Here is a 15,785-nt window from a genome sequence, read left to right as displayed (position 1 = left end):
GAATTTGACGTCGAGGTCCATGAAAAGAAGTGTATCCTGTAATGGGTAGCGGAAACGTTATTGAGCCCAATGTCGGCTTCAGTGCGTGTTCGCAAGGACCATGGCTGAGCTTTAACAGCCCGAGCATGCTCTCACTCCGCCTCCTTCGGACACAGATCCTGCATGCTGTATGCAGATGCTATCGCTTGGGCGACATGTGATCCAAAGCTGGAGAACTGCCGAGTAGATTTTCCGCCTTGAATAGTTCGCAAACTAGGGAAGTATTCTGTCGGCTGGCACTTTTTGCATGCGGGACCTTGGCCAACGTACCTGCCAACATTGTCAATGATCGCCTACGCGGTCCCGCTGGAGTCTAAAATATCTTTAGATTGAGTAATATGTCATCCTTCGTTTCCTCGCAGACCTCGACCAGTATGCGGAGAATATAAATAGCCAGGACTGCGCAATCCCACATCAGCAACACCGCTGGCTCACTGAACACTCGAATAACTCAACTGCTTTAGTTCCCTCCAGAAACTAAGACCTTGCTTTTGTCATTGGCGAAAACCACCCTGGGTCTGATACCGACGATACCGTTCGACAACGTAATTGATGGAGTCGATCACGAAGACTCGAATGCGCTAGAGCAACAGCTTGAAGCAGTATTCAAGATCGACAAACATTTTGATGCCATGCTTCGCCTGGATGAGATTGCTACGTTCATGGAGCAGCTGAATCTTACCACAATACTCAAAGTCCCCTTGTGACCATCTTCCTCCAGAAGCTGGAATAGTAGGAGGCATTTCCTTGACGTTGAATCGGGGTATCTAGTCTGAAGATGCAATTCTCGCCCGGGCCTATTTGACCTTTAAATATGAGAATTTAACGAGTTCGCAGAGAGCCCTGGTCAACGTTTCTGTCCAACGCACGTACGACGCAAGGACCAGTTGTTGTAAGGAACAACCTTCGACGATTGTAGTCCTTGGCTCTAAAAGGACGTGAGGTGGGTACCAGAGCGCTGCTGCTCACCTCTCACTTGTTGATTAACTTGAGCCAGATCAAAAACATCGTGGCAGTCGCACCTGCTCTTGTTGAGGCGGATGCCAACCAAGTGAGCTCCAAGCACTTGAGCTAGCTGTGAAATTGAATAAAAGATTCCGAAGGAGTTCAGTCAACGGGGGATGGTTGATGGAATGTACCTCTAGCTGCAAAGCCTGGGAAGGTCATGTAGATAATTCCACTGCCCAAGCCTGCTGTGCAGCCGCACCTTTGCAACATTTAGGGTTCGTGTTGCAAAATGTGTATTAGTACTCGGTGTAAGTTAAAGCCACGACGTCTTGTGTCGGAATGTTTTGCAGCGTTTCCGAACACATTGTTACAAGCTCAAGGTACTGCCGTGTTGCAGAATTTCCACCCTTTCCAAGCCGGGCTTAAATTTCATCACTCTGACGCGGCGAGTTTGCCGTGTATTCATAGAGACGGATTCAAGGGCCCTGGGACATTTCAACCATTTCATATCCTCCAGGTCAATAATAACCAAGCGGCCACTCAGATCATCCCACAGTATATTACACCACTTACTGTCGCAGTGGATAACTCCACGCGACCGGAGCACAGTCAGAGCTCTGTCGCGTTCTTAGTGAAAGAAGCAGAAGTTCCCATCATGAATGGCATGCTGAAGCCGCGTTCCAGACCAGCTTAAGATCATCATCTGCGTCATTTTTCAGCCGTGGTACCAATATGCCACACGAGGCTTGAAGTCCCCAAGACAGACAGGAATATATTAACCAGATAAATTCCTAGAGAGGTAATAATTATCCACTTCAGCTTAAAAACAACACTGCTTCTCCACAGGCATAATTTTTACTTATCACCATATATCCGCGGGAAAGGGGGGTGACTTTAACAAGATATCAGTATCCTGTCCAACCACACATGTGCAGCTGTTTGAATCCAAAATCTTAATCTTATGCTTAACAATGAAGTTAATATGTGAACTGCTGCAGTCCGATAGAGTATATCTGGCTACTGTAGGGTCTCCAACCAGGGTACTTTATATCCAGAGATTCTCGGTCAACCAAGCCTCGGATGCAGGCAGTTGTGCAGCGTGATCATGTAGGATGCCCATCTTTTGATAAGTCTGTTTATTATCCCGCGCGGCTCGTATCCTTTCACTTCCCTTCGGTTATTACCTAGGTCGCGGCTCGGTCAACTGCACAACACTACTGCGGCAGATAGCAATTGCAATTATTACTCACTGCCGCTGCCTTCAGTGGACGAGTGTTTCAGTGTAGATATGACTGGTTAACAACAAGCGCGAGCGCGTGTATTGTGCATTTTCCGATCTCGTTTCCAGTGAGAGGGCCAATAATTAAACATCAGCAGGTCTCTACACAGAGTTTAGGGAATTTCTCTCAACTTGTTGAGAACTTCGACTTTCCAAGTTATTAGCTGGTCGTGTGCCATAACGTGCCATCGAGTCGCAGGCCCAATGGCCAGCGCTTGAAGGGTGAACGCAGGCACCTGACCGATAGCGGTCCGGTGGAGGCGCAATTCACCGTCCGCCTGCACATTTGATTCGGGATACACAAGAAATAATGAATAATGGTGGGATTATCCTTTGGGATATGAAGGAAAACAAATGCCTCCCCTGTGCAGATGTAGCTGTATCGAACGCCACTGTCGATCATGTATGAGAATATCTGAGTGACCATGGCCGCGACCAGGCGGGCAGCATAGAATTCAAATGTCTTGCCTTCCTGGTCAATGACATCGCGAGGTCTATCGGGTGTAGACTAACCACCCCGTTAATTCAGGGATCATCACTTTGTGCGGCGCTTCGAACTCCACTGCATACCCAGGTATTGCCGTTCATCCGCCACAAGGTGCACGCAATACTGGTCAGCACGCCGATTGCGTCATCGCGCAGTGCCATCCCTTGTCTGTCTCCGCGCGGCTTCTCTTCCTCGTCCTCAGCCTTTTCCACGCCTCGTATTCGCCGGTTGTTGGGGTGTCCGCGTGTCCTTGAGATTCATTTGTTCTAGGCTGTTCTCGAGCGAAGTTTCCGACAGATTTGCGTGATTATATAAGGTGACTTGGTTTTGGATTCTAAACTCATGTTAAAAAGGTTTATTATCTCACAAAGTCTCAATGATCTTCTCAAGAAAGTTGTCCACCGTGTCTCGCTCAATTTCGAAGAGACGCTTCCGAATAGATTAGTCTGTTCTGGATATTTATAACAACATAATCGATTTGGGTATCAGAGGGGAATAGTGGGCATATAATAAAAATATTATTACAGTTAAATTTATCCCAGATCTGTTCCTGTAGTTGAGGAAAGGCACGCTAAGGGATGATGTACTTGGAGTAGAGTCAGTTCACTGAGTCAGCTGTGTTGTCCTGAGTAATAAGGGTGGTATCTGCCTCAACTCAGATTGCTTGGAAGAGAGAATTGTGGCAGTAATCAAGGAGGTGAAACAGGGACTTGGGTTATACTCAATATTCAGCATCTTCTCGCGCCTGTCTCTCTTCTTTCTCACGGCATTCTACCTCTTCTCGCGCCTGTCTCTCCTCCTTCTCATGGTGCTCTGCCGCTTCTCGTGCTTGTCTCTTGTTTTCTCGTGCCTGTCTCTCTTTCTCCTCACAGTACTCTGCTGCTTCTCGCAGCCTTTGCTATTCTTTAATCTGATATTGTAATTCAGCTATTGTTTTCTCTATCCTGTTTTGAAAAAGTTACTCGGCTGATAATTAAGTGAAAGCAACTTAACAGCAGAGAAGACTCTATCTGGTACAGGGAATAGAGTTAGAAGAGAATTATATATCAGATTATTTACCAGCTTACTTACTTTCTTTAGCCGGAGTCTATAGATGCCTCAGGCATAAATATACATTAGTTTAGGCTCAGTTATCCCCGTAAAATGCGCTGGTTTGATAATACCTAAATTTACTATAATAGTAGTTAGAAAAGTTCAATATCCCTTCTAATTCTTAACTAATGGAATTAACTATTTCAGTTGCATCATTCTCAATACTTATAATCTGTTTATATAGGTACTGTAGAGGATGCTTCCATTGTATTATCTTACTGAGATAAAATTATATAACCAAGAAATTAGTAAGCAAGTATATATACTTTCTAAATACAGTGAGTTAACTTACCTCTCTCATTGACTGCTGATTTTGCGTAACAGTACTATTATATAATCTAGCATTTGAGGGTTCAATACCACACAGTCATTATCCATTAGATCTTATCAACAGGTGGAGAAAAGTCTGTAATTCTCTGTTTATTTTATACCGCGAGGGTGTCTTCTTACTGTGGATTTTGCTTACCAATACACTTGGCAGCTAATTCATTCCATGCTATTGCTTGGGGTCCTGAATAGTATGGGGGCCTCTCTTATCAGTAGATGAACATCAAGTAGGGACCAACGCCTATCTGTTACTCTTGTGGTAGAGGCTAGTAGCGGTGAGTATTAAGAAACATAATCTGGCCATAGTATTTGAATCACTTTATCATAGGCACGTTGGTATCACATTCCTGACAACATCCGCGGGACTTCCAAAGGTGAACAGGATAGTAAAATAGAAGCAGACAGTTAAAAATATCCTTTAACAAGACTACTATGTCTGCTTTGCTTAACAGTACTCATGATATAACTGCGCGGGGAGGCCATATCTTGGTCATGACTATTAATATCATCAACCAGCTGGATAACGCTCTCCTATGCCCAGGGCGTATTGATATGGAAACTGGCTTCGGCTATGGCTGTCTAGAGACAATTCGCACGTCCTTTACGCAGCCGCCACCAGGTCCTTCCTGGGTGTTCTGGACGCACGGGGACAGATTCGCCCACATTTCTCGCTAGCTTGCGCGGAATAGACATCAGATTATATCGCCCTTCTACCGGCTATATTACAGAAAGATGTTCCACCTTATCGGTACCGTGCAGCAGAGGATCAGAATTACCTTTGGCAGTAGAGAAATCGTCCTATAGGAGCGGTCAGCGATGTTTTTGGCTTCTCAAGCAGACCACAATCGCACTCCCACTTGGACATCGATTGCAAAAAACGTATCATCATTTCGTTCCTCTGACTCACCAGATTGCTTGTGTTCAACAGCCATATCCATAGCATCTGGGTGAGTGCCGTGATCATCTCCCAGGGCAGAGCGCACAACGACGAGGCAAACAGTCAGCCCATATCCTTTTTCAACACGCTTAAAATTATAGCAAGTCTGGATTTTGGGACCGTAGTTGAGGTGGACACGCGTAAAGCGGAGACGCAACCTATCACGCGTGCTCGTTAGGAGAAACACTGGTCTGCATTTATCCGATATTACTCACCCGCTTCCCGTCAAACGACGGAGCCGATCAGATGGCAGTGGGGTGTGACACCGTAATGGATGTCCCTCTAAAGTCGGCGCTTCTAAATTCGATAAGCCGAATCTTTCTGCCTACTTCGGGCAGGTGTTTGGACTCCCAATCTAACAGCAGATTGCGTCGAATCACGAACACACGAATTCGCCTGGACAAGGGAAGAAGAGGTCCGGACTGGTATACACAGATTGCAGGAGAGAACATGAGCATGCCGTTTCAGAATTGGTGGAGAAGAAGCTGTGCAGTAAGAATTCCTTGGCTAATCTCGGGAGAAAAACCAGAATATGTTCCCGGCCGGAATTGCGGAGGATGCATCCTGCCCAATCTTTAAAAAGAACCAAAAATCTATAGAAAATTGGTTGTTTACCTGTAGAAGCACCTCCTAAACCATAGCTCGTGGCAACAAGTCAAAAAGAGTACTTGTTGTTATTTGGTGGGTACGCAGGCTTGCTGTAACTCCCACTTAAGCAAACTAGTATCCGTAAGAAATGCTTGGGTGTACTGTTGAAATATCTCCTGTTCTAATATTATCTTATCCTCACTGGGCCTGGAGATATTAACTCAGCCTCAAACCCGGTCAGTCTTCTTACTCCAGTAGGAGGACTAGGGTAGGGTAGAAAATAGAAAGTCATATTTATAGTAATCTCTTATAATGCTTTGGGAAAGAGAATTATTAGAAGATGGGACACTGTCGCGTGAAAGCTGGCTGCCGTTGATAAAGGTGACTTTATAGACCGCGTACTTTGATGTTAAGTGTGATGCTCTATACCTGATTAGGAACACTATACTACCCGGGCAATTTTACAGATATCAATGTCCTGCAACTTTTCATGGCGCGTACCCGTTCCAAAGAAGACGGTTAAATGGAATACTTGACTGTATCTACCTGGTGAAGCTTTTTAATACTTTTCCACCAGCTCCACCTGCCCTTTTTCTTGGTCTGCAGAACATCCAGATCCCCAGGCACGAGTTATAATAGATCATGATCCGGCATCTCAAAGGGCCCACCACATTTTGGATGAGAAATAGACGGTCACCTACAAGTTCGCCGATTCCTACCAAGACTGATGCCGTATGATGATGGTAGTAAAGTGATAGAGCAGATTTTGGGTGTTCAATTTGGGTGTTCAAGTTTCGGTACCCGGTGAAGATTTGTTGAAATAAATGAACAATTCGGTTCTCTCTACTCCACCGTTCGCGTACCAGCAGGGAAGCCGTGGTTTCAGTTGAACACAGTCCTGGCTGGTCACCTTGAGGAATTTACACCTTGTTTGAACCATAAATCTATCCTTTTCTGACCCAACCGGGCTCTGCTTTGTGCAGAGCCTGGGTAGAGTACCTTGTTGGTGCGAGGTCTTTTACCCAGCTACCAGACAGGTACTCTTCAGATAGACACTCTTCGAGGGCTTATTGTGCACTGCTATCATCCTATTGAATGGATTTGATCTCTGACTGAACATCATACTTTGCCGAGTCACTTGAGATGAGGAGAGATTGGAGTTTGATTATTGTCTCTATGGAAAACCCGCGCATCAATCTCATTGATATAATCCAGGTCAATATTTGATAGTGCTTCTGAGAACAGAGGCTTCTAATAAGAGCTTTCCTTAAACGCCCCGGCCATCTAGCTGAGCTAATCTAATCTCGGTACTATATCAGGTTAAGGCACAGAATCACGGTTGATTATGACAGGGCTCGCGTCTTGTGGTCGGGAATTTATCAATTATTAACAGTCAACGCAACATTCTCTTATCTGACTGAGCCCGCTATGCATGGACTTCACTGTCTGAAGCAAGAATATGACCCGAATTAGAAGCAACGCAGGTGATGTATGTAGAAGTTGATAACACAGGTGCTGTAATAGCACGGACTATCATAGCTGAAAGCAACATGACTACTCATGATAGTATGTGATTAAACTCAGAGAGTACAGAGTCGGGTATTTCTATCGCTACGAGCACAACCGCCTGGCCCTCTTGGTGGCAGCATCCACCAAGGCAGAACACGACGGCAACTTTCTCTGTTCTTCCAGCCGACAGACTCTCGATGACTGAGATATTCCGTCTTGAGCACACGGTACCAGTCAGTATAATTGCCCACCGTTAGCCTCAGTTTGCCATGGCTGCTGGTTCTGCTCGGCCAGATTGCATGGAGACGTCCAGCAGTTTCCTACCAAGACGGGAATTGACCCTTTCGTTTTGGCCTTATCCATCCGTAGAGTAATCCGGAAGGTCACGTTTGATTCTTCACTCCCTCGCAAGCGCAGTGTTTCCAAGACCACAAATAGTGTAATCACACGAGATCTGTGTCGACGCCTCGAAGCTGGGAAATATGCGAGAATCAAACAAGAAAAAAACCTACTACAAGGCTTATACCCCTGAATGGCGCGCAAAAAGCCCTCAGCGGTGGTGCTGGAACTAAGAAAGCCTCAACAAACCTTAATTGAGCGCGCCGGTCACCCTGGCCTAGGAACCCATTAGGCTCAGGTCAGCGAAACAAAGAAAAATTACCCACTCGACGCGATGCCATGTGATCCGCCCATGGTGTTGCCTCATATAGAACTTGATGCTACCTAGGAGGTCACGCTTGTTACCGTGACACATTACTGTAAAGCCCGGGAATCACTCTGGGCGCAGGTGGATTTTTCTCTCATCGAGGGTCTCTCTCTTCTGTCTATTTTGACAATAAGACGTGGACCTAATGAAAAAGGCCGATACAAAGTAATGGAATTCAGGTTTTAGTCATACACGATGATCCCAGTTTGTCCCATTGAGTTTCAGGGGGTGCATTGTCCGTTCTGAAGGTCGGGAAGACGAGAAGCTTCCCAAGGTGAATTTTGAGCAGCTTCGAGTGCATTACTCGGAAAATGACGTCTTAGTGGATTAACCAAGTCGACAGCGGTCGGGTACTGAGCACCGGTGCTATAGAAACTGGAAAGTACAGTAATACGACGAAAGAAGGAATCGGTAGCCACTGTGCTCTGTCGGACCACGGTTGCCCAACTGTTTCCAGGTGGTCGCCACTGAGCCCACTGGTCAGATCTGGAACCGTTTTCCAAGTATCGCTGTGTACCTGAGACGCCCATTGACCAACGGCGCGGTCCCACCAGTCGCGCACATCTTCACCCTGCCATGTCTATGCCGACATTTCTTTTCCCTAGTCGGCCCCATCTTTGATTGAGGACCTGACGCCTTGGGGCCGAAACCCTGAGAGGGCACGGTCATTTCGGGACGTAGAGTCGGGTTTTGCTCTTCGTATATGGTCACCATGTGCCCCTGGACATTTGGTAGGCGGGAGCACGCGCAGAGATGACCGGATACCGTACCCGGCACTTTGGCGACTCTTGAACTTCCTCTGCACCACATGATGGTCCTTGACTTGAATCTGGCGAGGCTGGATGCTAGTGCTGCACGGTTGGTCTTGCCGGGCGACCGGAGCGCTTGGAGATAGAAGGCTGGCGTCTCCCAGTCCTGTTCACTCCAGGACCAGGCTTCCTGTCCACACTCACTGGAATGCGCAAGCGCAACAGTGTGCACCTTCACAGGAATGGCGGGCCTGTGTCGTACGATCTCCTCGGAGATATCCCCTGACAGGAGTGGTGGGCCTGTTTAGTATCATTCTCTTCGGAGATATCCCCTACATGGCCATGGGCCCCATGTCGTATCACTTGTGCCCTGGACCGTTCCCAGATGAACAGGTCCTTTCTGTTCTTAGGACCCTGTTCTGAGAGACCCCAGCTATGGGCAGGCACCTCTACGCGGTGCTGGGGACTAGTACTTGCCAGAGTATATCCACTCATGACGCAAGGAAGCTAAGATCTGCTCGCGCCATGCCGTCGGTTCTTACCAGCATCGGTGCTACATCGTGCATCACGGGCAGAATGGAGGCCCGTATGGAACGGAGGTCCGTATCCGTCAATGCCCGCTGCTAGTCATGTACAGTAGTTAGCTTATGTAATTTTTGTGGTACAGGTCCGCCCGCAACAGCATTCTATATTGTACTTATTGGAGACAGCTTTTCGAACCCTAAGCCCGAAAGTCTAACCTTATTATCAATATCAGTGGCGCTTCCGTATTGGCTTCTATGTAAAATAAGCTAACTAGAGTTGGTAACCGCCCCTGGATTAGCTTCCTGGGTAGGGTTCGAAAGCCAATCTGTCTACAACAGAACATGGAACGCACTTTCGGGAGGGCCGATACAATGTATACAGTATTCACTCGGAATCGATTCCATCTGTAGTATATCCGGGTCCTGAATAACGCAGAGGATTTACGTCGCGAGTCTGCATGTGTCTGGCAAACCGATTGCTTGATCCATACCGTACTCGGCGTTCAGACGCGTTCAACGCCTTCAGATGGTCCGCTCGTCAGATATCGACCTTGGTGACGGGTCATACATGACAGGCCCTTGGGCATTGCCCGTCTTGTCATGCGTGGGGCGGAGATCTCGCAACGATGAGGCAGCCCAGCGACACCTGGGCAAAACCAAAATCTTCGGGAATCCGGAGCCCGATGGTTCGGGGACGGGCAAATCATTCGATCCGACAAGACTACTGTACCGTTCTGGCTCACGTGGTGAGCTTGAGGATAATGACCAGGTAGGGTTGTGTTGTGTTCGGCTGACACAAAAATTCCCCGCTGGTGCTTGGAGGTCACTTGTGACAAACAAAATGCCCGATCAGTTCGACAGGTTCTCCCCGCGCATCAAGACCTGGACCCCCCGATACTGCTTTGCCTTTGGCGCAGCATGATTCGGCTCCACGCTGAAGAGAAACTGATAGGCTAGACGTTATCATGCGTCTTTCGGAATGTGATGGTCGCCTTCTTGAGGTCTCCAATCGACCGCGATTGGGGACCCAGTGCGGGGCTGGATGACCTGCAGAACGCAGGTAGGGCAAATGAGGCGGGTGGGAAAAAGAAGAATAAGTGGGGTAGGGACATGAAAGAATTCACCGAGTAGACATGGTCAAGTTGCTATAGCGTTATTTTTGTTTGGGCGGGGGGAACGCGTGTGTGTCACGGGGATCTGCCGGAGCGTTGATCCGTTCAGAGGATGCAATTTTACCCAGGCGAGCAAGTCTTTTCACCGCCCTCTGGTTGGCTTCTCTAGTTGCATGTTGTTGCCTTGGGCCATCAACATTTGCTGGGGCTCGGGAAGGCCCGGGACTAGTCCTTCTGAGGAAGCTGTCCAGGGGTTCAACTTGATGCCCGACTGAGGAATTCGAACACGCACCGAACGAATATTACGCCCTCGAGTTTCGGTCTCTTGGCTTGGCACGTAGAACAACGAGATCAACACATGGTTCTACTGGCTTCAGAACGCTATTACCCTGAATTACCGGGGAAGTGACTTTATTAGGCTAATTGATGGTTATATGTATTAAGTGTCGTGATATAGTAGGGCAAGGGTGGAATTATATACATAATATTCAACCAACATCAGGAGCATTGAGTATAACAGGCTTTTATGACCGTCCTAAGAGACATGTAAAAATCATAACATGCAATTTTGGATGATCAAGCCACTTCATGAGGTGAGTCACTGCTATAGTAGAGGAGATAAATTGGCTGTAGCATGAAGACTTGGAAGAAAAGAGGAGTAGTGTCGCGTGCGAAGAAAGTTCAACGCCGATTTTTGCTGCTCTCCGTGTTCAATTCACGATTGTACCGACCACACGCAATGACTTGATGGGTCTCAAACTACCTCAGCCAACATATCACCTTGCGCTACAGGCCAGTGTGAAGGGGGCCTCCCAGTAGGCTGAGAAGCGATCTGCAGGAACCTCGCCGCAGACGGATAGAGGGTGTTTGAATTTGCCCAACGGCCAATCGGCAGGGAACAAGAAGCGGGCAGTACAATTTGCCCCACTATGCGGGACCATCATCGCGGAGAGTTCTTTTGCAGCCGCGTGTCTTGGTCTCAGCTCGTGCCTACTGCCTCGTGCGACCGGAGATATGGTATATTAACTGCCACAGCAAATCGATCTTGGAAGGTGCGACCAACGACCGAGACAGAACTCCATGTTCTTTCTCATACCCTGCAACAAAGAAGGTTATCAATACATCAGACTGCTTCGACCGCCGCATGGGGCATGCTCTTACGGGAGTGATCCCGCGGAACTTGACAAACCTAATATATCTCAAACCCGCGACGGTGCGCACATTTAGCTGGGGACTGGATAGTCAATATCAGACCCTGAGTCGACTGTGCAGTCTGACTGTGGTTCTGTGGACGGGCGACGCATGTAGAGGTCAGTAGCCTTATCATCCACATTCTTAGAGGGCTTGGGTCGTCTGAACAATACTCGGAAGGGGTGGAGGTACTGATCAAGATAGGACTAGACTAAGTTTTATGTCGGCCACGGCCCTGTCTCCTGGGGATCCGATGCCTGAGCCGCGATAGCTTCTTGCATATCGGGCGGCAGTGCCGTCATATATCTTTCTCCAGAAGCCGGTATTTAGTCCGCAGAGATTCTTTCATTCTGGGTTTGCGCTTAATTAAATATTTCCGAGCCCTCTCCGGCCAGGTTAGATAGAGATGGAGTACTACCCATGATGGATAATCCTGTTCCTCGCCGGGAGTCCAGGCCCAGTAGTATCTCTTAACCATGCGGAGCAAAAGTGAAATCGCAAAACATGGCATAAGTAGAAGAGCTGCGCATGCAGAGACCAGTATAAAAGGCAAGATCCAGATACAGTACATGTATTGCCTGCCATGCAGAAGACATCCAGGATTGCAGAGCCATAAATAAGAGAAGGAAAGACCAGAAAACACATAAATATAAAGAATTCATTGCCCTGGGGTTGTTCCCTGGTAAATTCTATTACAGTAATGCAACAATCCCCCGTAACTTAACCATGTCACTCACCGGTCAACATGCCCCGTTGCCCAGGGTTGTCCGAGGTCCACAGGTCAATACTACTTTGTGCAATAGTAGCAATGAGGGAAGGAAGCCTTTAGCCACAGGCCAGATAGGTCAGTTTCAGAGACCACAGATTAAACGAACTCTGGTATAGATCAGAGCGAACAAGATTAACTTAGATATTTAACTATTCTGGGCAAGCAAATACTCCACGGCGCTTGGATCCGCAGCAAAGCAGGTTGTCGCAGACCTCAATTATTACTATATCTCACTTGGTCAACCATAGTGACACCGGGTCATGTGGCCAAAATAATCAGAGGGCGGTTATTCCTAACTTTCTTTGCTAATTATGTTACTTAGGATCTATCTACCATTACCAAAGATGCTTACTTCCTCTTGTCAGACTTGCTCATAAATATTTAATTTTCTCCAGCTAATTCTTCCTTCAGCACGGTACATGCACAGTGGTTCTTCTACGACTTTTGTTACCATCAGGAAATGCCAAAGTCAGAACCGCGGGCGGGCATCCGCGCAAGCACCCGGAAGATCAAGAGTCACAGTACCACTTCTGACCCACAATCCATCCAAAGACTAGAGCCCTCAATGTGTTCTCTCCAGCAGCCTCTGCGGTCCCGTCGACGCCCATCCACGGTAAGCCTTCACGTACGGTTGCTGGTTCCTGATCGTTCTGCTGACTCCACGCACCCACCAGCTGGCACAGGTACCTGGCTCTAGTTCTCGAGACCCTCCTTCTGCCCCATCATTGGAGAACCACGAGGCATGTTTAGCTACTGTTAAAATCCTGGAGCAGGAAATTAAAGCATTGGAAAGGGACAAGGAGACCCTGTTGGAGCACCTTCAAGATATTAAGAGTAAGAAGCAGAAGCTGGTTAATAACCAGCATCAGTGGAGACAACAGCTTTCCGAGCGGCAGGAAACTTAATAATTAGTACTTGAAATGCAGCATACTGTTATAGATTGGCACCAGCGACTTTAGAGCCCTGCTAGTTTACCGGACAATGTGGATCCTGCCGCCTTGAGAACTGCTCTACCGGCAACGACAGCGGCGCCGGATATGTGGACTACACAGGAGAACAGGGGGGGTGTATTTGACAATAATCATGATATTGCACCCGGCCCCGGTGACTTTACGCAGTTTCTTCAATTCTAGTTTCTCTACAGTAGTAATTGATATTCTTTCTGGGGCGAATGCGCACACATATACCGATTAATAATGACGGTGCCAATCGTGTCAAGTAGTGCGCATTGACGCCCGCTGGAAGCGGCTTGGGAGCGCCTTGAAATATAGAATTGCATCCTGGGTCTGCAGATGGACCGGGCGAAACCGGGTGATTGTTAGTTGTCTTCTTTTTTATGAGGACCTTTAATTCCTGGCCTAGAATGGGCCCAGTATCCTATTTCCGCGTACGCATCCCGAGAAAATCTTTCGATATGCCTCTGCCATGCTGGCCTACCCCGTCGATTGGTTAGAAATGCACCTTACGGTCGTTCATAAGTACACACTCGACTCAGTTGCCATCTCGCCAGTTTTCCTTCCGCGCGTGGAGTGCACCCTCGGCAACCTCAGACAGTTTTGCAATCAAATCTGGGAAGTAATCCGTCCATACATTCGGACCATCGACCAAGCAGATTATCGGTTCCAAAGTTTCGTGTGGCCAAGAGGTGAGCGGGAGCCGGATACCACAGGAAGAGTAGGGGTATTATCAGGGTCAAACAATATTAATACTGGAAGGATCCTGGATCCAGAGCGTTTTGTTGAAAATATTTCTTGAGGCCGCTAGTACGGAAAGCATACTGAGAATATATGTACTATGCGAAAAGAGGTTGGAGGGTTAGATTTAGATAGCCTATATTATTTCAAGGGCTCATTGCTTTCTTACTTTATAATATCTATTGGTCTCACTTCTATAGACAAAGTCACCCGTCTTCCCACCATCTGACAACTCAAGTCAGGGAATCAAGCCCCAATTGTTCTAGCTTGCGAACAGGCAAAGTAGCCCCACTAAACATAATTTAGCTAGTCCCTGGTCGGCCATCATTAAATGCCCCAAGGATTCGCGAAGTTACACTCAGCCCCTGATCTGCCCATGCCTAGAATCATGGCCTCAATGTTACCTTCAACTCTGGCTTGCGTTGGGTGGACTATTTCGCGCAGGACTGGCACATGGTATCATTTTATTTTAAATTAACAAGACAGCCAGCCTTTATAAAATACTATATAAGATCTAGACTGGGGCCTCTCACCTTCGCGGTATATATATATCTTACAGAAATCTCAGTTCTTCTATCATCACCTTCACCCTCTAACAACAATGAAGACTCACCTGCCATGACTTAACAAATTCTGGAAAGTACTGGCATCGGCTGAGAAGAAATCACATTCCAGCATTTAGTTAAATATCTTATACTATACTAAATCAGCCCCACTAGATAATAGTAAGCCGAACTTCCAGGCCATCTCAGATAAGGACATTTTAACCTATGAGAACAATACAAGCAACAGAGATATAATATCAGAAATTAACAGTATAATTATAAATAAGCTTCCTGAGTATTCTAATAATATAACTGATATATCTATAAAAGCTCTCATAATATTAATCTGTGAGTATATTCTATTTTATAATATACTAAATCTAGCCACCAGTCACCCTTGAACTGTGCTGATCAGTATGCTCAAGTCTTGAAACCAGAGTCCGGTAAGACTATTTCCATTACACTACCAAGCGACATGCTACGGGACCTTAAGCTGAGGGAGAGCTATAGAAAGCTAGAGGAATAAGTAAAGTATTAAAACCAGGAGAATCACTGCCTGCACAGGAAAGTAAGCAGTATCTATAAAAGTATCCTGATCTCTCACACCAAACCCCGCTGTTCAGCTCGGTATAAGGAAATGAAGTCGGAATGGACGTCACCGGGCAAAGAAGAAGAGAACGGATCATTTCTTATACCAGGCTGGGAGGATACCAATAGGACAAGGTCTTAGTTATATTATCTAGAACTACTGTCTTTCACCAAGCTTGTCCGGCCGTAATTGAGATCTACTCGATTTTGAGAGTATGTAGCTATCTCACTTAAGAGTGAATGTTTGTGCTGTTTGTGCTGTTTGTGCTGGCTGCAGTAGAGCGAGGCCAACCTGGTCTGTCAATCCCAAGATAAAGAAATACGTTTAGTCTTAACAACCTTCCACCCCGTAGCTGCTTTGATCGTCGGTGGCGTTAATGGTTGAACGAATCAGCCGCATAGTTAATCATGACTCCAGCGGTTTAGTAAAGTGGGTCTCCATCGCGTCCGCGAGCCAAAGACACGAGGATATGTCACCAACATAAGTCGCGCCCCTCCTCCTGCTGGTACTTTCCCCAGCAGTTAAGCCCATTGAAGCTCCACCGTGAGTTTCGTTAATTTGTCGGAGGTGATCGGCACATCCTGGTATAACATGGGAGGCAGACGTTTGTCGCTGCCTTGCGACGTCCACATTCGATGGCCAGGTCACCATGGCGACAACGTCGTAGGCGTTTTATATTTCCAAGCCAAAAAACAAAAAT

At 47.1% G+C, this 15,785-nt stretch overlaps 8 protein-coding genes across 8 annotated transcripts; 5 read left to right on the top strand and 3 right to left on the bottom strand.

The window, feature by feature from the left end:
• Positions 1 to 41: 41 nt before the first annotated feature.
• Positions 42 to 746, top strand: BO88DRAFT_458502 (uncharacterized protein; the record flags this gene model as incomplete). The annotated part of the gene is made up of 2 exons (XM_025711044.1): positions 42 to 167; positions 504 to 746. The coding sequence occupies 2 exons, from the start codon at positions 42 to 44 to the stop codon at positions 744 to 746; spliced, it is 369 nt and encodes a 122-aa protein (XP_025557801.1).
• Positions 747 to 2,379: 1,633 nt separating this feature from the next.
• Positions 2,380 to 2,914, bottom strand: BO88DRAFT_458501 (uncharacterized protein; the record flags this gene model as incomplete). The annotated part of the gene is made up of 3 exons (XM_025711043.1): positions 2,380 to 2,544; positions 2,619 to 2,774; positions 2,837 to 2,914. The coding sequence occupies 3 exons, from the start codon at positions 2,912 to 2,914 to the stop codon at positions 2,380 to 2,382; spliced, it is 399 nt and encodes a 132-aa protein (XP_025557800.1).
• A 1,657-nt stretch (positions 2,915 to 4,571) lies between these two features.
• BO88DRAFT_352095 (uncharacterized protein) lies at positions 4,572 to 4,847 on the top strand (the record flags this gene model as incomplete). Its single annotated transcript, XM_025703572.1, has 1 exon — positions 4,572 to 4,847. A coding segment is annotated over one exon (276 nt), but the record flags the coding sequence as incomplete, so codon positions are not given.
• Positions 4,848 to 4,903: 56 nt separating this feature from the next.
• BO88DRAFT_475294 (uncharacterized protein) lies at positions 4,904 to 5,218 on the bottom strand (the record flags this gene model as incomplete). Its single annotated transcript, XM_025711867.1, has 1 exon — positions 4,904 to 5,218. A coding segment is annotated over one exon (216 nt), but the record flags the coding sequence as incomplete, so codon positions are not given.
• A 3,174-nt stretch (positions 5,219 to 8,392) lies between these two features.
• BO88DRAFT_352091 (uncharacterized protein) lies at positions 8,393 to 9,055 on the bottom strand (the record flags this gene model as incomplete). The annotated part of the gene is made up of 2 exons (XM_025703571.1): positions 8,393 to 8,827; positions 9,038 to 9,055. Coding segments are annotated over 2 exons (453 nt in total), but the record flags the coding sequence as incomplete, so codon positions are not given.
• A 3,662-nt stretch (positions 9,056 to 12,717) lies between these two features.
• BO88DRAFT_429999 (uncharacterized protein) lies at positions 12,718 to 13,390 on the top strand (the record flags this gene model as incomplete). The annotated part of the gene is made up of 3 exons (XM_025709208.1): positions 12,718 to 12,870; positions 12,932 to 13,108; positions 13,217 to 13,390. The coding sequence occupies 3 exons, from the start codon at positions 12,718 to 12,720 to the stop codon at positions 13,388 to 13,390; spliced, it is 504 nt and encodes a 167-aa protein (XP_025557796.1).
• A 229-nt stretch (positions 13,391 to 13,619) lies between these two features.
• On the top strand, positions 13,620 to 14,012 carry BO88DRAFT_352082 (uncharacterized protein; the record flags this gene model as incomplete). Its single annotated transcript, XM_025703569.1, has 1 exon — positions 13,620 to 14,012. A coding segment is annotated over one exon (393 nt), but the record flags the coding sequence as incomplete, so codon positions are not given.
• A 624-nt stretch (positions 14,013 to 14,636) lies between these two features.
• BO88DRAFT_375329 (uncharacterized protein) lies at positions 14,637 to 15,784 on the top strand (the record flags this gene model as incomplete). Its single annotated transcript, XM_025704331.1, has 2 exons — positions 14,637 to 14,886; positions 15,684 to 15,784. Coding segments are annotated over 2 exons (351 nt in total), but the record flags the coding sequence as incomplete, so codon positions are not given.
• Between the last annotated feature and the right edge of the window lies 1 nt (position 15,785).

This window comes from Aspergillus vadensis (genome assembly GCF_003184925.1).
Source record: "Aspergillus vadensis CBS 113365 unplaced genomic scaffold BO88scaffold_34, whole genome shotgun sequence".
NCBI lineage: Eukaryota > Fungi > Ascomycota > Eurotiomycetes > Eurotiales > Aspergillaceae > Aspergillus > Aspergillus vadensis.
This window is presented reverse-complemented; position numbering and strand designations above follow the sequence as displayed.